The 23,596-nt window shown below is 43.2% G+C and overlaps 1 protein-coding gene across 1 annotated transcript in view; it reads right to left on the bottom strand.

Annotated features, from left to right (window-relative positions):
* Positions 1–23,596, bottom strand: part of RYR2 (ryanodine receptor 2) — a 543,213-nt gene that overhangs the window by 408,093 nt on the left and 111,524 nt on the right. Inside the window, exon 2 of the mRNA XM_032491926.1 lies at positions 7,299–7,418. Coding sequence (XP_032347817.1) covers positions 7,299–7,418 — 120 coding nt within the window. The remainder of the gene's footprint in view (positions 1–7,298; positions 7,419–23,596) is intronic.

Here is a 23,596-nt window from a genome sequence, read left to right as displayed (position 1 = left end):
AGGGGATATTCTTGGCTTGTTCCTGATCTTTGCAGGAAAGCTTCAAGCTTCTCACCATTAAGTATGTTAGTTGTAGGTTTACTATAGATAATCATTATCAAGTTGAGGAAGTTCCCATCTATTCTTAGTTTACTAAGTTTTTAAATCACGAATGACTGTTGGATTTTGTCAAACACAATTTCTGCAACTATTAATGTACTATATGATTCTTTTCCTGTCTATCGATGTGAAGGATACATTGATTGATTTTCGAATGTTGAACCAGACTATATATCTGGAATGCTATGTGGTCATAGCATATAATTCTTTTTATACATAGTTAGATTCTATTTACTAATATTTTCTTGAGGATTTTTATATCTATGCTTAAAGAGAGATTATACCTTTTTTTCTTCTTGCAATGTTTTTATCATGTTTTCATATAATGGTAATGTTGGTCTTATAAATGAGTTAGGAAGTATTCTTTCTGCTTCTCTCATCTGAAAAAGATTATAAAGAATTGGCTTGGTGTCTTCCTTAAATGTTTGGTAGAATTCATCAGTGAATTCATCTGGGCCTTGTGCTTTCTGTTTAGAAAATTATTAAATGAATATTTATATAAATATATATACCTGAATACTGTATTGCTATTATTACTTTCAACAAAATTATTTAATTTTCACTTAATCTCTCTCTGATGCTCTTCCTTCTTTAATAAAGATTAGAATTTCTGACCTATTTATTTTCCTTCTTGCTGAAGAACTTATTTTAACATTTCTTGCAAGACAACTCGACTAGCAAAATAATTCCCTGAATTTTTGTTTGTCTGAGAAAGTCTTTATTTCTCCTTCACTTCAGAAGGATAATTTTGCAAGGTACAGAATTCTAGGTTGGTTTTTTTTTTTTTTTTTCCTATCTCAACACTAAACATTTCACTCCAGCCTCTCTTAGCTTGCAATGGTGTCTTCAGAAGTTGGATGTAATTTTTATCTTTGCTCCTCCGTAGGTAAGGTTTTTTCCCTCAAGCTTCTCTTAAGACTTTTCTTTCATTTTCTGTACCTTGAAAGTGATATGTCCAGGTGTAGGGTTTTTTGGGGGTTTTTTTCTGCACTAATTCTGCTTAGTGTTCTCTGAACTTCCTGGATCTGTGGCTAAGTGTCTGACATTCATTTGCAGAAATTCTCAGTCTTCACTGTTTCAAATATTTCTTATATTCCTTTCTTCATGGCTCTATTTGTCCCGTAGTTCTTGGATATTCTATTCTGTTTTGGTTTCTCTTTCAGTCATTTTTCTCTTGTTTTGTTTTCCGTTTTGCAGGTTTCTTTTGAGATACTCTCAAGCTCAGAAATTGTTTGCTCAGCCAAGTCCCATTACTAATAGGCCCATCAAAGGCATTCGTAATTCCTGTTACAGTGTTTTTGATCTCCAGCATTCCTTTTTCATCCTTACCTAGAGTCTCCATCTCTCTGCTTACATAGCCCATCTGTCCTTGCAGGCTCACGCACTGGAACCTTTACCATTTTAATCACAGTTGCTCTGAATCCCTGGTTGAACAGTTGTGAGTCTGCTGGGCCTGTAATGCCTATGATTCTGCTTCTTATTCTCTCTTGGACACAGAAAATGACATACAAATACATAAGTTGCACATAAAGGAAAACTATATGATTATGTAAATAAATGTAAATTAGATTACTCCACTTGTATATATAAATTGTACATGATTATAAGTTATATGTGATTATATATGTTATATGATTATATGTAATTATATATATTATATATGTATATATAACTGTTTTGTGTATATATAATAAAGAGAGAGAGAGGCAAATAAGGAGCAGAATTCTGTCCACAGGCAATAAAGACGTGCCAGATAAACAGATGGAAACTGAGGCGAGCTTTCCTGTGCCCTCAGGAAGGGAGGGTGTCAGCACAGCTTTTGCAGTTTCATGGCTCTAGAGCAACTTGCTCTGCTCAAAACAAGGCGTTTCTGACTGGCACCTGCAGGCTGCTTCCCTCCCCGACTTTTACCTGGTCCTGCTCCATCCTCTGCAGCATCAGCTCAGCTCAGTCTGCACTGGGCTCCCAGCAGTTCTCCTCAAAGCAAGGCTTTGTTGAAAAAAGAGCCTTATTTGGTAAGTTTAAAAAATCCGTAGGCTAAGATGGCTCCAGAAACGTCCATCCTCATCACCGCGCCTTTGCTCCCCCTGCCTGTGGCAGCTGCTTTCACATGAGCCCACCACGCTTTCTAGGGAGAACCTGGTACCCATTTCAGAGACAACAGGAATCACGCTGCCTTCCCTCTGCTTCCTCCTATACACCTGCTGATACCAGACGTGGGGTAACTTGTCACCTAGTTTGTTTTAGGTACTAGGTTGTCTGTGGGTTTTGGGTTTTGCCATGGTTGTAGCTCTGTTTTTATGCAGAGATTCAAAGAGGCTAAAAACTGCCTCTCCAATAACTTCTCATTTCTCCTTAAGCCTTTAATAATAACAAGGTGGGTCTCTCTGAAAGTGCCTAGTTCCAAACAGCCAAAGCCTAACTTTTCAATTATAAGATATAGAAACAAAAATAAGTTATTCATGTAAGGAGTACACAGTAAATATCCATAATTATGAATTATGAATAACTAATTAAACATACCATCAGATTTAATATTTAGCTTTTCTGCAAGAAAATCTATGCCGGAATTGTGAAACATTCTCTTTCAGGCAGAGATCAGCCTGAATAAACACCCGAGGAGGATGAAACAGTCTTCTGAAAAATGAAGTCTTACATTTGATTAAAAGATACTATAGCTTAAGATGCTTCTGGGATCATTTCCAGGAACACATATATAATTTACAGTGACTGACTATTCACTGCCAACAACGATTCTGTTCTCCCAACTTTATAATAAATGCAGGAGACACCAATTTGAGGGGGAAAAAAAGTCCATCTTCCATTTTCTACCAATGAATGTCAAATTCAGATGTATCTGCATGAAATACATCTGTACCCAGGCTTAGAGCTTTTAAACATAAACTGAGATCTACAGTTTTGACTCTCTGTTGTTATAGAAAATTAAGTCTGTATTATAAAAAATAAAATTGCCCTAAGACTAATAGTTCCTTTTCAAATTTAATAATCTATTAAATTTTATGATTCACTTTCTAGCGCTTGGTACTAAGAGATAAGAAAATAAAGGAGCTGTACCCTGTCCCTCAGGGAATTCAGAAGCAGGCGTGTGCATTCAGGAGGGTACATACTGACAAACTCAGGGAGAGGCTGGCTGGTGTGGGTATTACACAGAATTAAGCCCAACTGGCAATATAACAGAAGTGTGAAGAAATCACTTAAGAAAAACAGAGAGGAAAACAACGAGGCATGTGGAAAAAACAACCCAGAAGAGGGACTGTTTGAGACAGGCTTTGAAGAACAAGCAGCATTTCACCAGGCAGAAAAGCAAAGGAAGGACCTGAAAGTCAGGGAGAACCAAGGCAAACAGAGATATGAAAAAAACTGACATAGTGGGGAATCGTTAAGTAATCTGAGTAGGGACAGATAAGAGAACTTAGAAAAACCAGTTCAGATTGGTTTGCTAGACTTCAACTGCTATTTTATTCTACACTTGATAAATCAATTCAGTATCTCATCCTAAATACAATTTTTTTCAGATTAAACCAAAAAGAATAAGGGAGCATAATCAGAACAAAAATGGTTAAAATGGACAGTTTACGTTCACCATGTCACCAGTCAGCTTGACAGTCAAGAATCCCTGCGAAGAACTAATCAGGTTTTTTTTCATTTTTTTTTTTCAGTTTTGAGATCTATAATTGACATATCGCACTGTCTACGTTTTTGATTGAAGTATAGTTGAAGCACAATATTACTATATAAGTTTCAGCTGTACTACCATAGACGGTACTGAGTGTTCCGCTGATGTTCACTTCTAGGATTTCCGTTTCAGGTCTGACGTTTAGGTCTCTCATCCACTTTGAGTTTATTTTTGTGTACAGTGTGAGGAAATGTTCTAATCTCATTCTTTTATAGGCAGCTGTCCCATATTCCCAGCACCTCTTACCGAAGAGACTGTCTTTTCTCCATTGTATATTCTTGTCTCATTTATCACAGATTAATGGACCAAAGATGCCTGGGTTCATTTCTAGGCTCTCTATTCTGTTCCATTGACCCATATATTTGTTTTTTTGCCAATACCATGCTGTTTTTTCTCATTTTGAGCATTTTTTAAAAATTATAGTCAGTTTATAATGTTGTATCAATTTCTGGTGTACAGCATAATGTTTCAGTCACACATATACATACATATATTCCTTTTCATATTTTTTCATTATAGGTTACTACAAGATGTTGAACATAGTTCCCTGTGCTCTACAGTAGAAACTTATTGTTTATCTACTTTATATATAGTAGTTAGTATCTGCAAATCTTGAACTCCCAATTTATCCCTTCCCACCCCTTTCTCACCCTGGTAACCATAAGTTTGTTTTCCATGTCTGTGAGTCTGTTTCTGTTTTGTAAATAAGTTCATTTCTGTACTTTTTTTTAGATTCCACATATAAGCAATATCATATGATATTTGTCTTTCTCTTTCTGACTTACTTCAATTAATATGGTAATCTCCAGGTCCATCCATGTTGCTGCAAATGACATTATTTCATTCTTTTTTATGGCTGAGTAGTATTCCATTGTATATATATATACCACAGCTTCTTTATCCAGTCATGTGTGGATGGACATTTAGGTTGTTTCCATGACTTGGCTATTGTATATAGTGCTGCTGTGAACACAGGGGTGCATGTGTCTTTTCAAATTAGAGTTCCCTCCAGCTATATGCCCAGGTATATATATGTTTGATGTTGTATTAGAGATTTCTTAAACTGTTCTAATTTTCAAATTTGTTCTTCTTTTTAACGTTCTGGTTGAATAATTCCCATTATTCTATCTTTCAGATCACTTACGCATTCTTGTGTATCATCTAGTCTATTAATTCCTTCTAGTGTGTTTTTTCACTTTATTGTATTCTTCTGTTCTAACTGGTTCTTTTTTTTTATATTTTCTAGTTTCATGTTAAAATTCTCACTGTGTTCAGCTATTCTTTTCCCCCAATTCAGTTAGCATTCTTATTACTAATGTTTTGAATTCTTTATCTGGTAAATTGTTTATTTCTACTTCATTTCTCAGGTTATTCTCTTGTTCTTTCAGCTGAGACCAGTTCCTCTATCTTCTCATTTTGCTTAACTTTCTCTGTCTGTACGAAATTAAGTGAAACAAGTTACTAATTGTGGTCTCAAGCAGGGACCCTTATGTGAAAGCATCCCTCTACAGACTGCGTGTGCCCAGCTGCTTTGGTGGGAGTGCTGGATTTGACATGCACAGAAGTCATGTCCTTCCGCAGGGTGTGCTGGCAGCTGTCACCCTGGTAGGAGGTGATTGCTGTTGATGGCAGGGCTAGTTCCAGGACCAGGTGTGAGGCGGGGCTGCCCCTCCGCTCATCGCTGTCACCACCCTATAAGGTTGGGGTCAGGTCTCTAGTTGCTGGAGCAGAAGTCCTGAGGGTTGGGTCCAAGCTGGCTCTGTTCCCTATAATGTGTGCTCCCTCTCCTCCAACGCCGGCGCTCTCACCCCGGAGGAAGCAGTGCCGGAGCAAGAGGGGCCCATGCGGGCTCTCAGCTTGTGACGAGGTCTGGGCTGCTTCTGAAGCTTCGGCTGGGGACGCGCCAGTAACGGCTGCCCCCGCTCTGCACAGACAGCACTCTGTGTCCGAGCCGCCTCCATCCCTCACCGCTGACCTCACCCTTCACCTCGCAGGCCCCGTGCCAGTGCGAGCTGCACTGCAAGGCGGCCCTCGTGTGCTCTTGGCCTGTGTCAGGGCACAGGCTGTGGCAGTCTGGCCGCCTTCAAGGTGGGCCGCTTCTGATGCACCACCGGTGTGAGCTCCGTGATGGCTGCCCCTCCACACACAGATGCCCCTTCAATCCACCCAGTCTGCTGCCCCTCGCCCGGCAGGGACTTGCTGAGAGTGTGAGGGGCTGGAGTGCTGTGGGGGCTCGGGCTGTGGTGTGTACCTGGGCAGTGAGGGGCACCAGGGCGGCCATCAGAGCGGCCTTCAGTCCCCTCTCCACCCTGCTTCAGGAGCAAGCCAGCACGTGCACGCTCCTCACAAGCGAAGTCCAGGCTCCCCTCAGCCCTCCTGTCAGTCCCAGCAGCCCTCCAACCGGCCAAGGGGACCCTTTCCCTGCGTCAGGCCCTGGGCTGGGGCACCCAGTGCCAGGCGCTGGCCGCTCACTCCCCAGGGCACATCTCTGCCTGTGTAACCTCCCTTCTCCTCTGAGACCCCTCCAGGGTACAGGTCCTGACCGATCACTTCTCTTCCCTTCCTACCTGATTCCACATGGATATTTCTTAGTCTCCAGTTCGTTTTCAGCGAGAACTAGTCCACATATGTTTCTGGTGTGTTTGTGGGGGAGGCCAGCTCCACACCCTCCCGCTCCTCCACCTTGATCCATCTCAGCATTAACCAGTTTAAGTGGACACGGAGCCCACGTCAGCGCCTTGACTGCCACACGATATACCTACTGCAGAATCAGGAGAATTCATTTCTAGTGCTGAAGCCAGTTCTTAAACAGAAGGGCCAGAAGAACAACAGCCAGCACAGCGTTCAGTATAAAGCAAAAAATCAAAACCCAGCTAACTAACTGGCCTGCCTGGTTCTAGCATCTACGGAATATCAGAAACCACAGGCAAAGTACAAAATATCAACATTCTTGATGTTTTCTTTTTTGGAAGAACTTTCTTCACAGCTGATACCTATCACAGTAACTTGTACAGGAAGGCTGCCCAGGGAACACGTTGTATTACCTGGTTCCTCGTTTCAGAATGGTCGAGAACTTAGTCCTGCTCATCCCTCCCTTCATTGTGCTCAAATGTCACCACCTCAGAAACGCCTTCTCCAAACGCCCACCTGGGAAGGATGAGTCCTTGCTCGCCACCCTCCACCCTGCGAGTAACACTCCGCTTTTCTGTCACCCTTATCAATTCTGAAATGACATCACTTATTTACGAGTTGACTTTTCCACTAGGATATAAACATCATGGGGGCAAGCCTTTGTCTACTCTTGTTAACAATCGCATCTGAGTTATTTGCAAAGAGTAATGGGCTCAATTGAAAACTGGCTTCATGCATAGTAGAAAATAAATTCCCATTTCCTTTAGTTTATATGTTCCACGAAAATAGTAATGTGCCCGTAAATAACACCCATGCTGCTAGTAAAACCTGAACGCTGGAACAGACTGAAAAGGCTAATGCCTTATCTCACCTTGGAATTTGAAGTTGACTCCAAGAAGCAAAGTCTGTTGCCAAATCCTTCTGCCGCCAGACACAGCTTCTGTTGTTCTTTGTGGATGGTTGCGGTACACTGCAGGACCACTTCATCATCCTGCAAAGGGGGGCAAAGGAGAGAGAAAAGTGAGGGCTGGCATGACTTGGACAGTCTAAATCAGATCTACAAGATGATTATTTTAGAGCATCTTTAAAAATCAGAGAAAAACCAGTATCAGACAACAGTTCCAAAAAAGCCAGAGAATCAATTCTGAGAGCACTTTTGTTTGCAAAAAAAAAGATAACTAGGCAGGGGGAGGAGGGAGAGGTGACTGCCAAGGAAGAAGTCAGCAGTTTTTCCCACCGTCATTACTGATCCCAGGAGGCAACCTGCACGGAAAATGGTAAAATGCAGGATTTCCACGTTAGCGCTCTCACATAGTTTTAATCATTAAAATTACCAAGAAATGGTCTGACATATTCCTAGGACACCGAGGATCATCAAGAATGGAACCAACTACTGGCGGCCCACGCACGCCGTTCCAGTGCGCACAGAGGGAAACAGGTCAATGACAGAACTGGGTTTGAATCAACACGTCATCTTAGTTCCACCACACACTGGCTGCTTGCTCATGTTTGAACCGATCCTGGATTGCTTAAAAGTGGACAGAGAGGTGATTGGCTAGTTCATTCCTCGGAAATCCAATCGATTAATTAAGCAGGATTACAGGGAAACTACAAGGGGAAGAGGACGCAGAGGAGAACCAGGACCGGCAGCAGCAGCACAGGACGCACCGGACTGGAGAATCAGCGACCGCTGGGCTCCCACCCGGCTCTGCCGCGGACCACGTGACCAGGGAAGCGCGGCCAGGTGACTTCCACCGCGGCTGACGTGCACAGGCAATGAATCAACAATAAGTGGAGATGGCACAATCATCTTTCAACAAAGCAACTCGCCGTCATTGATTTTGGTTGGCAAATGCCTAATAAAAAGTCTAACCCTTTATAGTTTGACATTTCAACCTCAAAGACACAGGACACTTAACAGAGTAGTAAAACAAACAAACAAACAAAAAAACTCATTGACCCTTTTGATTCAAACCAGAGTGAAAAGGGAATATGAGCATATCCTAGAAGACCCTCCCCCTGGGAGCATTGATGAGTGGAGGTGATGAGAGGTGACAAACATTCAAAAGCAGAAAACAAGCCTCCTGGGTTAACCTGAAGACTACGCTGTATCACCCAGAAAGGGGCAGCTCTAACGTACATTGAAAATGCTGATCATGCTATGCATTTGCTTTATTTCCTACATGGTAGCAGCAATACCCAGTAGCTAGCTTGCAGCACCAGTCACGGCCAAGTCCAGTGTCTTAGTAATTACCTCCCAACTATCCCCCCAGGTGCTCATTAATTTCCAGTGAGCATTCAATTGTTACATTTTGAAAGTCAATTGCTAAAAAAAAAAAACCATTATTTTCACATAATGAGTACATATTCAGCATGGCTATAATAAATACTGAAGTTCCTTTGTTGTTTATACAATCTGCAAGGTCAAAGCTATATCGTGTTTTCCAAAGAGGTGGTGAAATAACTAAGAACTGAACTGTGCTGATGTGCTCGGCGCCCTACCAGATTCCCAGTCTCTCAGCATCTGGTCTCACCTACCCTATGGAACTCACTCTAGCATGTACACTGCACACGTGGGTAAGACAGGCTCCTTTGGATGCTGGAGGCTATCTAAATATCAGTCAATGATGACTTTAAGGTATTAATTAAAGACATTTTAGGAATGAGAATAAGAGAACTCAGCAGGTGTAGGGCAGGTGAGGGTAACGGTGCTACCCAGGAAGCCCCAAAAGAAGGGAAGGGGCACCATATTTACCAAAAATATAGTGTACGCTTGCCCTGGAATTCATGTGCCTAATCCTCACAATATCCCAGTAATAGAAAGATTATCCACACAGATATAGATGAGGAAAATGAGGCTCTAAGGAACTTGTGACTCACAGGGCTGATTATACTTATTTCCAGGAACTGATCATTACACCTAATTTATCTGACTGTCAAAGTCCTCAGCCGACACAGCTTGCAGAGGCTCAAATGGTCTTTACCACATCTGTTACCTAGAGGAGTATTTCCCAGTCTTTGACGTGCATCCTGTCCCCTGTGGGTCTTGCTGAGATGCACAGTCTTGGGCGGATTCTGCATCTCTAACAAGTGCTCACATGTGAGGGGGCATCCACAGCAGGTCTCGGAAAGGATGGGGATCCCAGAAAAGAGGTGAGAAGTCTTTAAAAGAGTTTGGAGGCCATCGATAACAGCTGAATATTAAAAGAAGTCTGTGTACTTTGGACAGAGCCAGAAATGAGAGCACACGCAGAGATGCTCATTAGCATGTGGTACAAGCCAGCTGTCTAAGGGAAAGGAACAAACAAATAATGTACTGAACTGCTCTATTAAATTAAGAAAACCAACTCACTTGTGCAGGTTCCCTCCAACCTGATGCCTCAGCACTGGGTGGTGGAGGGCTCAGCCCGGCCACGGAGCAACATGAAGTTCAGGCAGCCCGGCCACACCACCCACAAGAGAGGCTATGACGACAACTTTCAGTCATGATCCAACTTTGACGGAGAGCACCTAGCCTGACATACTTTAAGGCTTTTCCCAGTTTATCTGGGAGCTGTTTCTATTTTAACATTCCAGTAAGCCAAGGGTTCCTTTCTGACAAAGTAAAATACGCTGAGCATTCATGGACTAAACACCAATTCACAACCACCTGCCAGTTCCCTTTAATTAACCCATCATTCATCTCAAAGCACAATTTTTCACCAGAACCACTGTGGCTTCAGCCTACTGACTACGCACTGAAAAGGTTTTGATAAGTAGCTTTATTTTTTATTTATTATAACCCATGTGCAGTAACTCTGGTTATTGTCAACATATACACTTGTGCATAAGGATATATCTGTATACACACACACACACACACACCATGAAATCTATCTTCTATTCCAAAAAGAAAGACTAAACACTGCCTGATACTGATGGGACCCAGAGAGTGAGTGAGCAGTGCTCGGGTAACAGAACAATAAGGACACATTAGAGTACAACTTTGGTGGTCACACAGCTTCCTCTGAATTAGTCTTTGCCTCCCAGGCCCTGAGGTCCAGGCTCCTAACTTTCATTCCTTGCCTTTGTGTTTTGGTTGCACATACCATCAGTGCACCTTAGCCCAAAGACAGAAAGTCACCCTTCAATATTCACCAGCTTTTTGATATACTTTGTTTTTTTTGAGCTGCTATGTCTTCTATCTAGTACCTAGGGCAACAAATTTTGATGCAACTCACAAGAAATAACATTCCATAATCAAAATGCTACAAAGATGGAATGTGCTTATGCTCTGTTCTTTCATTTTTTTAATTTCAAAGCCTGTTAATTAATTAACCATGAATGACCAGCATGATGATAAAGATACTAACATCTTGCTGTTTCTGGAAAACCCTGAACCCACACCAATCCCTACTGTATAAAAACACACTTGAGGAAATAAAATTACTCACCTTTCTTTGTAACAAAATAATAAATTATAAAAGGAAATATTTCAGAAGAAACTTCATGAACAATTAGATAAATGGCGATACTTAAGTAAGAGTGATGTCCAGCCTAGAGTCACCAAATCCTATGACGTCTACTCCATCAGTACCTTTCAAATCCCGTCCATTTTCCATTACCCTAGCTATCACCATCTGTCATTTAGACATCTTCAAAATCCAATGAGTAGTTTTCCACTGCAAACCCCTTTCCAACAGTGCTTCACCTTGAGGTCACACCATCAGCCTGACTCTACCGTTTCCTGGTTTACAACCTTCTACTGGCTTCTCATTGCTCTAAGGAATATGACCCGAAAAATCCTCTAGCCTACAGAACCCTGCATTGCATGGTCTTTGCCAGCCCAACATTTCCTCCAACCAACCTTCCTCCATTCCTTTGCTTCTACAGGACTTTTGCACATGCCATTGAACCAATTCTACAACCTCTAGCTGAGACATTATCATCTTTCAAATCTCAATTCAAGCATCCTTTCCAGAGGGGAGCCTTCCCTACCCCCAGGCTGTGGCAGTTTCTCTGTTTTGTGCTCCTAGAGCACCATTTTTCCTTCCTTCAGTTTCCTCAGTTGTCACTATGCATTCATTTAAGTAATTATGAGCGTGAGCAGTGTCTAGCACTGTGCCCAGCAAGTACAACACATGCAATAATTGATCATTTATCATAATCCACTTTATGATTACTCGTGAATGTGCACGGCCGTGCTGACGAATGGAGTTGCTTCTTAGAATTGCCAAGGCAAGACCCTATTTAATTTCCAATTGAAGCGACTATTGTACAATCCCATTAAGTGATTTCATGGTTATGTGCGCCAAGAAATAGAGCAATATTGGAGGAAATCACCAATCCTATCTATTACGTCCATGACAAATTTTAATGAATCATGAGTATCGGTAGCATCATTATAAAATTCAATTGGAAATCCCGAATTCCCAGTTTTTTTCAGTATTTGCGGATGCTAACCACTATATATAAACTAGATAAAGAGCAAGGTCCTACTGTATAGTACTGGGAACTATATTCAATATCTTATAATAGCCCATAATGAAAAAGAATATGAAAATATATACATATATGTATGTATAACTGAATCACTATGCTGTACACCAGAAATTAACACAGCATTGTAAACCGACTATACTTCAATTAAAAAAAACTCAATTGGAACACTGGAGAAAAAAGCAATCTAGTCCATTTTTCTCCTATTTTCACATAAACATAATAAAACTTGGATTACAGCCTTTCCACATACAATCTAAGCTATTCAAGCATACTGCACTCTTGAAAAGTCAAAAAATGCTCCCAATGACTGGTCATTAAAAAGCCCCTCCCATCACACCAGGTACCTCCCTTAAACTCCCATTAGGCTTGTCTTTCAAAATATTTCTCCAGGTTGAGACTTTCTGTAACTGACCCTCTCCCTCAGCGACATCCTGATAATTTTCCACAGTTAGCTTCAACTCAAAAAGTTCACCGTCTGTGCCGTATCCGACACTATCCACCAAACAGGTCAGATTAGACTCCCCGGAAACCAGGTGTTCAATAGAAATAAACATTTTAGTTGAAACCGGAGGGAACCATGCCCCCGTCCAATTTAGGCCACTGCACGTAGTAAACGCCCCATAAGTACATGTTGGATTGAATTCCTTTTCTTAAATGCTCCTGTACTTCTCCGGTGACCTTCCAGCTCTTTGGCAAAGAGATCCATTATTTACGTGGGGAAAGCCTGCACCACAATGCTGCAATCCAGGCAATTTTGTGCTGAGTCAGTAAGACCTGGTTTCTGTAACAAATGCTGCCAGGTCCGCTGGAATAGTACAAGGTGGGAAAGAATTATCTAACAGCGGCAGCAACAGCGTCTTCCCCACAGTCACATGTCACAAGTACTTCCTGAGGACATGCGTGCTAGGAAGTGTTCTAAGCCTTTGAGATGTGTTGCTGAATAAATCATACCCCTGAGCTCACCAAGCTTACACTCTGGCAGGGAAGAGAGACAATAAATAAAAACCTGATAAATGTGTAAATTATGTGAAAGGTGAGAAGCTGTACATATTAAAAAAGGAACAGGACGAGGAGGATCAGTAGTACTGCTGTGCTCGGGGAGGCTGCAATCGTGGTTGGAACTGCCAGGCCTCACGGAGGGAATGCCTTCCGAGCAAAGGCCTGAAGCAGGGAAGGGAATCAGCCTCGGGAGTATCTGCAGAAGGGACACTCCAGGCAGAAGGCAGGCCAGAGAAGGTCCCTTGGGCAGAAGTGTTCCTGCCTGTTCGAGAAACACGGAGGATGTCATGGCACCTGGAGGGGAGAAGCCAGGGGGAGGATGGTGGGAGAGGAGGTCAGAGAGAACCCAGCGGAAGGCCCCGCCTGGGCGAGGGGGGAGCCATTGACTCAGGTACCAAATGCAGCCGTGAGGAGGCAAGGAAGAAGCAGGGGACCTCACGGGGGCCACGGCAACCATTCAGGGGACGTGATGGGGACTCAGACCAGATCTAATCCTGGATATACTTTGCATTTATCGAGGGCCTGCTACGTTCCAGAAACCGTGACACGTGCTCACACGTTTATCTCACTGATTCCACCATTGCGTCTAACTCTTCTGGCATACGGCCAAATAAAATGTTTTAATTTATTTTATTTTATTGAAGTATAGTTGATTTATAAGGTTAGTTCCAGGTGTACAGCAAAGCAATTCACTTGTACACATACATACATATATATACACATATATACACACACATATTTTCAGATTCTTTTTCATTATAGGTTATTACAAGGAATAGAATATAGTTCCTTGCGCTGTACAGTAGGGCCTTGTTGTTTATCTATCTTATATAGTTTGTATCTGTTAATCCCAAACTCCTTATTTATCCCTTCCCCCCTTTCCCCTTTGGTAACCACAAGTTTGTTTTCTCTGTCTGTGAGTCTATCTCAGGTTTGCAAATAAAATTTGTATCTTTTTTTAGATCCCACAGGTAAGTGATATCCTATGACATTTCTCTGAAATGTCAATGGACAGTTGACTGGATAAAGAAGATGCGATGGGTGTATACACTGCAGGCGCACACGCAGTGGGCCTGGTGGCAGCGCCAGGCGGGACTCAGTGTGGCCGCCAAGCACAGAATAAGTTGTCCGAGGACCTACTGCACGTGAAGGTCATGCGGAGAGGGCTGGGCTCAGAGACCAAGGAACAACTGGAAGAGGAAGAAACAGAAACCACTAGAGAAGAGCACTGGTACTGGATGTGCCTGAGCTCAAGGGGACAGAGTAGGTTTCTTATGACAATTTGGGAGTTCAAAGGGAAACCCCTGTAAATGTGGTCTGTCATTCCAGTGACGTAAACCCCATGAAATAGTATCTGTTCAGGTTCTTGAGTTAGCCTTGCAAATAATTTTTTTAACATCATTAAGCCTATGTGAGTTCTACTTGGATTTGTACATTTTTATTGGTCCTCAGCCTTCATTTATAATGTTGTACTTTTTTCACATTGAATAAAGGAATCTAGCCCATAAAAAAAAAACTGCAATATTATTCAGCCCTAAAAAAGAATGAAATAATGCCATTTGCAGCAACATGGATAGACCTAGAGATTATCATACTAAGTGAAGTAAGTCAGACAAAGACAAATAAAATGTTACCTATACTATATTTATACAATAGTATGTTTTCTTACAGTAAATACATAGTAATCAGAGCAAATGAGCTGAGACAATGAAAGGAAAGCAACCCATATTTGTGGTCTCACACTGAGTCTGTATCTATTCATTTAAACATACAGGCAGTGTTCAGTTTGCCCATGAGCACAGAACTATAAAAGCGACCATGCAAAGCAGCCTTTGGGAAAATTGTTTATGAATTTTTCCTTGACTTTTAAAAATTCTTGTTCAGACATTAAAAACTGTTCTTATTATCAGTTATAAGAGGAGAGAGAAATGAAAATAAGTAAAACTAGTATCTCTTTAATATGCTATCATTTAGTACATTAGAAACACTGAGAATTAAAGTGCTTTATTTCTTCATAAAACACTTATCAAAGAGTAGTTTGAACCTAAGTTTGTTTTCTATGTCTGTGAGTCTCTTTCTGTTCTGTAAGTAAGTTCATTTATGTCATTTTTTTGGATTCCACATATAAGCAGTATCATGATATTTGTCTGTCTCTGTTATGGTTACCAAAGGGGACAGAGGGGGAGGGATAAATTGGGAGTGTGGGATCAGCAGATACACACTACTGTACATAAAAGAGATAAACAACAAGGTCCTACTGCACAGCCCAGGGAACTACATCCAATACCTTGTAACCGTCTATAATGAAAAAGAACATGAAAAGAAATATATATATATGTACAATTGAATCACTATGCTGCACGCCAGAAACTAACACAGTGTTGGAAATCACCTCTATCTCAATAAAAAAGAGTAGTTTGAACAGCACATGCCTTATCCTTCTCAGTATAACTCTCCCTGAGCAAGGAGCAGCTCTTCAAATGCCTTGGCAAACTGTGATCCTCTTACATTTGGATAATTTTCCAGCATTTTCAATGTTATGAAATATCTCCAGGAGTTCTTTATTGTCAGTTCTTTGCCACTGTCACTTCCTCTGGGACGTCTTCCTCCTTTTGTCACAACTGCTTTCCTCATTTATGTCTGGAAGCTCACCTCACTCCGTCCTCTGGGTGCATGACTACATTTTCTCAGGCAGCCACAGCGTCCATGCTCCCACACTCAGAAATTGCTTCTATGACTCCACTTACGTTCAGTTGAAATTTCATTTCCTGCATCACCACTTTTTGTTTCCTTAGTGCCAATTCCCATCTATCCATTTGTGTAAAATGTCACGTGTCTTGGTCATGGGGGTGGGGGGTGGGAACGGGGAGGAAACACAGTGCCACCCCTGCTGTCTGTGCATAAAATGAAGGACAGACGTGACGTGACCAATCAGCACAGGTTCTGAACGAAGCCATGTGCTTGGTCACGGATCACAAGGTGCACCTTGTATTTGATCAGGATTCAAAGGTTAAAGAGTCAGCAGTGAAGTGTGGACTTTATGCAATTACAGTGAATAAATCACGGTAAGTGAAACTGGAGCCATTATGTTGGGGAACGTAGGCTCTTTAACGCAGCCACACTGACGTTGTGTGTATCGCAACCATGCCAAGCACAGGCTGCCTGTGTTTACTGAGCACCTGCCAAAGACCCAGTGATGTGAACATAATATATCTTCAAGGTAGGAGTTAGCAGGACTTACTGACAAATTACATGAAAGTAAAAAAGACCAGAGAGTTTTCTTTAATAAATTGCAGTTGTGCAACTGGAAAAAAAAAACCCACAATTGTCACAACACTGTAAACTGACTATGCTTCAACAGGAATATATGTATACCAAAAAATGACAGCTGTCACACTGGAGAGAGACCCTATGAATGGAACGAATGGGGAAGAGCCTGTAAGAACAGCTTTAACCTTTATCCCCACCTGAAGCTGCACAAAGGGAGACCCTCTACGACTGTTCTCTGCGGAAGAGCCTTCGGTCACCACGCAGCCCTTTAGGTACGTGAGCAGATTCGTGCTGGTGAGACAACATAAGGATGTCCTTTCTGTGGAAAAGCCTTTAATGCACGTTCTGTGCTTAGGCAACAGCAGACCCTCCACACTAGAGAGAAGCCCTAGGAATGCAGTGCGCACGCGAGCGCCCTCACCCAGAGCGCACGCCTGCGCGGGCACCGGGGAGCCCACACAGAGGGGGAGGCTGCACAAGCACAGGAGCGACGTCGGGACAGGCTTCAGCCACAATGCCAGCCGTTACTCACACCAAGGAGTTCACGTGGTAGAGAAACTATGCCTGTCGTCAGTGCAGAAAGGCCTTCACTGAGAAGTTAGAAACGTGAGCGATTTGCACTGCAGAGCAGGACCGACTCTGAAATCACCATGGAGGGCCTTCCAGAGAACCCCAGCCTTGGCATGCACAAGACAGCTGCAAACGGTGATCCTCGTTAAGCTACGAAAGAAGGCAAGACAATCTTCACTAGGAGGCAGAAGCTTCTTGGAGGATGCCAGATAATTCCTGCTAGAAAAGCATGTCCATGAAGTAACCACCTGAAATCCTCACTCACCGAGCAACACTCGTAAGACAAGTGTGGATTCACACTGCACAGACCAACCTTGGTGTCCTGAGTGGAGGGACAACTTCAATGACCACCCATGCCTTGGTCAACATCAAAGATGTCACCTAAGGAGACACCAATCCTCACATCAAGGTGCAAAGCCTTCAGCGGCAACTCACGTCAGAAAACTCATTCAGGGAAGACGTTCTGTAAAGAACACAACTCTGCAAACACTTCAGACTCTTGCTGAATGACCTACTATGGAAAAGATGTCAGATAAAAATGTAGCGTTCTGAGAAAGCTGTGTGAGAAATTTGGTAACAAGCAATAGTCAGTTAGACATGTGGTCCTCAATAAATTTATTCTTGTGAAAATGTCTGCAGGAAAAGTTATTGAAAACTCTGCGATGCTGCTATCTGTCTGGACAGAACCATGAAAATTAGGCTGACGAAGACGGGCCACTTCTTTCCATCAGCAATCCCCCCATTCTGATCAGTTAGATGGTTTCTGCCACTTACACAGCACTAAACATAAGTACAAATACTTCGGTCCATCAGAAAAGACCTCTGGAAGCAACTGAAAACGTAGAATACAAAATAATGCACCTTAACTGTTATATAAGTGATAAAGTATGTAGGTAACTATTGTGTAAGTGATAAAATATGTAAGTACATAACAAGAATGACTGGAAACACAGATAAATAAATAGATAATTTGTCAATAAATAAATGAAATTCTTGTATCATATCATACACAAAAAATCAACCCTAAGGTTTAAAGATTTTAATGTGAAAGGCAAATTTTCAGACTTCTAGAATATGAGTGGACATCAGTATGAGCTTATAATAAAAAGGACTTCTCAGCCAAGACTCAACACAAAGAAAAGACTGATAAATTAAACTTCATTAAAATTAAGAACCTCTGTTCAATAAAAGCCCCCATGAAGTAAACTGAAAAACCAGAAAACTATGAGAAGACATTTGAAATGCATATACTAGACAAATGAATGCATTAAAAATTATAGAAATCATTGAGAAAAAATAAAATAATAGGCAAAAGGCATTTATAATACGCATAAAGGGCATTTCACAGTAGGAGAAATATAAACGGCAAATTACCACATGAGAAGAGGTTATTAGGAATTAGAGGAGTAGTAATTAAAGAAATATAGGTATTAGCAATTAGAGAAACAAAAAGTAAAGTCAAAATAAAATCCATTTTGGACTCTCTAGATTGGCCAAAAAAAAAGACTGGCAGTACCTAGGGTGGACAAGAATGCGGGAAAATGGGAACGCTTCTGCGCTGCTGATGGGAGAGTAAATTGTTAAAGAAATAACTTTAGAAAACAGTCTGACATGGAAGTTGAAAATGCTCCTGCCCCTTAACCTGGCAGTTCCATTCCTAGACAGATTCACTGAGAAAATCTTGTTCACTTGTACGAAAAGCACGTGTAAGAATGTGCATTATGGCAGCAAAACCATGAATGAGACAATGGTGCTAACCAGCAAATTCAGCAGAAAGGGCAAGAAGAAGAAGAGAATCAGTGATAAGACTGATCCCAGCTGCAAGGACCGGGCTGGGGTGAGCCCTTCAGAGCTGAGGCCGTGGTCCGTGTGCACCAGCGGGAAGAGCTCTCATTGGTGGTGCCTAGGTGTGATGCAAGGGGCAGACATGGCCCACCTCAAGGACCCAAGCAGAGCTGGGCATCAGTAAAAATGGTCACAAGTCTTGGAAGAAGACGAGAACCGTGACATCAAGTTCTCCTGTAGCACGCCAGGTTCCACAAGTGATTAGCTAGAAACTTCTGGCCAGAAGACATAGCTTTGCAATAAAACTAAAGGCACTGAAGGCAAAAAGAAAGACTTGCAGAATCCCACTCAGGAGTAACGAGGAGGAAGGTGAGAGCCTGCTGAAGCATGGGAGAGCCCTGTGCACTGATGCTACAGGAGCTTCTGGAAAGATGTATTCTTCTAATTTTTATTTGTTTTTGTTTGGGGTTTTTTTGGGGGGGTAATTAGGTTTATTTACTTATTTATTTATATTGGAGGTACTGGGGATTGAAGCCACGCACCCCACCACTGAGCTACACCCTCCCCCACTCGGAGTCACAGTTTCATTTTTACGTGCAGTCGCATGATCCCACGCGGACTACAGGGTGACGGTCCAACCCTCAGTTCCTCATCCGCAAGTGAACCAAACGTCCTTCAGGGCCCCAGAACTCACATTTTATGGTTCTGTGGGGAAAGTCGAAAGGCGAGAAGAAACCCTCTCTCCTGTACAAGTTCAAAGAGAGAAATTAAATGCACTTTCCCACTTCTACTGTATAAGCCTATCTCTAGCCACCACCCTTTTTTGGTAGAAGGAGCTAGAGGCTTTCTCTAGTATCCTTAAGTTTTCGTGTTGTGTATGTGGTTTTATGCAAGATCATAGCAATGTCTTTTTTACCCCATCAAGTGACATAGCTACAGAAGTGATCTGTGGCCCTGCGCCGATGACTGCCAAGCAGAAGCACATGACAAAGCGGACGTAGGGACAGCATGAGCCGCGTGCCCGGGGAAGGCCAGCTGAAGGGGCGCCAGACAGACATGCCCGAAGCTCAGCGGTGAGGAAGGCACCAGCCCTCTCACTCCACTTCCCGCGGTCACAAGAGGCAGCCATCCGAACAGCAGGGGCAAGGCGGAAGTGCAAACCCTTCATCTGGGCCGTTCTATTTCCCGTTTAGTAGGAACGATCCTTCTAGAAGAAGGAGACTTGACCTTTTCACCTCCAACACACCAACTCGGGAAGTCCATCAGTGTGGAGCAATTTCCCGCACCCGTGAGCTCTCAGGAGAACGTCCCGTGTTCCCTAACAGATCCGCCAGCGCCAGCACCGGATCCAAAGTCAGACTCTGCCGGTCTCAGGCTTCAGTGACTTGAGTTTTTAGCTTCCTGCCAACTACAACTTAGCAAAAACAGAGGCCAGAAACTTCTACGGAAGTCTTACTTTCTTAACTATCACAGAAACAAAGAGAAACATAAAACAAGACATAAATAAGCCTTTTTCTTACAAAGAGCCACAAATGATGATCACATTTGAATAGGTCTGCCTTCTCCTTGGAATTTAACGTGCCCAAAATGTCAATCGTTCTGTAATCCATCCAGATTCTGCCGTCCCCCGCGGTTCCTTCTCTCCGTAAGCAGCACCGCCAGTTCAAGCAGCGAACACCAGACACTTCGGCTCCACCTTTAACATCGCCTACCAGCTGCCTGCACTCCTTCTTCCCCTCCATCACCCAGGCCGCGTGACACGCAGCCTCCTCGTGGTCCTTCAGGCCCTGCACCATCTGCTTCCTCTGACCTCTATGATGACCTCCCACACGTTTCTCACTTTGCTTGTCACGGTCCAGCTCTACGTCACCCCTCAGGTCCTCCGATGCACAAAGCCCTTTTCTGTCTTAAGGCCTTGCTCGTTTTCCCCTTGGCCAGAATGTTCTTCCCTGGAACCTCTCAGATCGTACCTTATAGTCCTTTCCTCGGCTTACCACCCGCCCTGCCTCTCTGCCTCTCTCTGCCTCTCTCTCTCTCTCTCTCTTGCTCCTTTATAACACGAATCACATGCAGTAACTGCCTTATTTAACTGTCTTCTGACCCGCTGTCTTCCCTGCTAAGGATCTACGTTCCTTAGCAAGGGGACCGTGCCCACCTTGCTCGTACTGCATCCCTAGTCCCAGCGCAGAGGAGGCGTCCCTAAAGGACATCTGAAGGGGAAGAGAATAAGTGAATTCTTTCTTTGCCTTTCAAAGGGAAGGGAGTGGCCATCTATTCTCAGTAGAACTACCTCCTCGCTCGGGGCAGCTAACAGCCACGAGGCACCTGTGTTCCAATTACTGTGCATTTTCTCAGTGGCCCTGAAGGGAGGGTCTGCATCAGTTCTGTTTATCAACTTCTATCCAACACGAGAGCGCAGCGTCCGGCACACAGCAGACAGTCAGGGCATGAGCAGATGAGGAAACCCATGAGCTAAGTACTACCATTGTGCTGTGAGGATGAGGAAGGGCTGTTATGACGGCTACTTTACAGAGGAGAAAAGGGCATCGTGAGAGTAAACCATTTACTCTTGGTTACCCAGCTGATAAAGGTTGAACAGGACTCAGATCTGGGTCCACCTGACTCAACAACCAGACTCGTAACCTCTGTGCTGTCCTGCCTCCTGCAACGTTAGAAGAATCACTGCATGAACAGTCTGGCTAGGGAAACTGAGGACCCTGCCCAGGCACTGCCCCGAGAATAACCCCTGATCTCCTTTTACCAAATATGTTTTAATGACTGTGGCTACAGGTAAAGTCAATACAGTGTGATATGCAGATCGAACTGTGTTAAAATGGAAATCAGACGAAAAACCCATCGCACAAAAAACAAACTGACATAAAAGAACAAGCTCGTTTCCTTGAATGGAGGAGCAGCAGGCGATGGTGAGATGAGAGACGGAAGGCTGGCTGTGTCCCCAGCAGGAAATCAATATGCAGTCAACAGGGACCTTTCTAGCTTTCATTTGAGAGATGGAAACATGCTAATTTAAACCTATTTTTCTGGGCTGTTATAGACAGAATGACGGTATTAACAACCTCCATATCCCTTGGAGCTCATTAAAATACTTGATAAAATCACGTTGTTGGCTTAGAACTCAGCAGACCACCTTCCTCTTCAATGACTGCTTCCCCATGTTTCCTTGTTCCCCGAAAACCAGGAAACAGGAGTGGCAGTGAGCCAAGATGGGGAGAGGCACGGCCCCTAGCGGCAGGCAGGAAGGTGGCACTCTCTGCAAGGAGCTTCGAAACTATAGTGAAACCCACAAAATGGTGGCCTTCTTTTTCTCATCACCCGGGAAAGGCAATCCTATAGACTGTGAGGGACGACTCCCCTCCACCACACGCCTTCCTCTGCACGTAGACTACACATCAGGCCACACATCTCCCGCTAGGGCACCACGGGAGAGCAACACACACACACACACACACACAGAGGCTGGTGTATTAACAGCACAACTAGATATCACACAAATAATTTATGGATGCAGATAAAACCCTGGGTTCCCGTCCCAGCTACAGAAGGACTGAGGACTGATGTACCCACACAACTACGTGCAAAAGCCACTTCAGAACACGGTACGATGGAGCTCATGACAGGTGATGTGGCCCATCTATTCTCTACCAAAGTTTTATTTCAAAATGTGTGAAAAACACACTGAAGCTGCCCTCAGGAATTGCACTTTAAGGTTTCATGATGGAAAGCTGTATTTCTTGTTTTTTTTTAATTTTTTTGGGGGGGGTAATTAGGTTTGTTTGTTTGTTTGTTCTTCACTTTTCTTTTTTTAATGGAAGCACTGGGGATTGAACCCAGGACCTTGTGCATGCTATGCTGCACACATATCTACCTCTGAGCTACACCTTCCCTTCTGTATTTCTTAATAATAAGTGAAGAAGAAAAAAAAGTTTCCCAGGAATCAAGACATGAAGAAAATTTCTTTACTCTTATGTTGTAAATCCTTGAAAATAAGTAAGCTTTTGAACAATTTTAATAGCTGTGACTTTTTTTAACTGACATTTTAAAAAGATCCAGAAATGTGAACAGCCTAAAATGGCTTGGAGAGAATATATCAGGTCACACATGTAGAATCGTAACGAGGAAAGCAGCTTACAAAAATCAAGCATTCAGTTTGGACTTTGTCATAGGAGAACTGACGTGCAAGTATAAAATCCGACCTAGAAAGACTGAACATCTTTCAGACAGTCTAACTCAGTGTCTGTCTTATGAGACAGAGATTAAGGTTGACAGATACAGTCACCAACAATAACCTCACCGGAAATGCATCTTTTTCTCTTTTCCGCTTAGAAAGTAACACGCGTAGCACCTACGGCTATGCTCCCAGCCCGGAAACGGTCTGAATTTCCTACTTGGCACGGAAGATCGCTTCGTGCATAAACGACGAATTTGTTAAAATTCATCTTAATACGTGTGCCGAGCACGAGGCTGTTACTCTGACCCTCCCACGCCTACACGTGCAGCACCGCCACCGAAACAGCCGCTAAAGGAAGAGCCCAGGGAGCGTTGCCGCCGCCGGCTGATGCTCAGCACAAAGGACGGAGAGGCCGAGGGAGGGTGCGATGAGCGGGCCCGTCGGGAGTCATCCTGCCGTTACGCCAGCGTCACCTACTCTACAAACTGTTCTGAGATACTATGCTTCTACGAGAAGTGAGATGTACTTACTCATGTTACTGTGAAATATTTAGCAGCTGGGCAGGGCGGACGAGACCCACGTTGAGCATGACCATATGTACGTATGACACACAATCTACTGGTTGCCTATTCTAGAACGTTCAAAGTCCTCCTCCTCCTCTCTGCACAACGACGGAGACCACGGGGAGGGAGCCGGAGATTCCCCAGGGTCCACGCCACCCTCGGCCGGCCCCGACCACCTGCAAGGCCTGAAGACAAAGCAACTGTGTATGAATTAGCACAACACTTGTAAGGAAGGCAAATGAAAAGACTGTTATGTTACGGGAGGATGATGAAGAGACAGGAAAGGATGGAATTTTAAAATAACAAATATAA

The sequence above is a fragment of the Camelus ferus genome, chromosome 11 (assembly GCF_009834535.1).
Source record: "Camelus ferus isolate YT-003-E chromosome 11, BCGSAC_Cfer_1.0, whole genome shotgun sequence".
In the NCBI taxonomy this organism is placed as follows: Eukaryota; Metazoa; Chordata; class Mammalia; order Artiodactyla; family Camelidae; genus Camelus; species Camelus ferus.
This window is presented reverse-complemented; position numbering and strand designations above follow the sequence as displayed.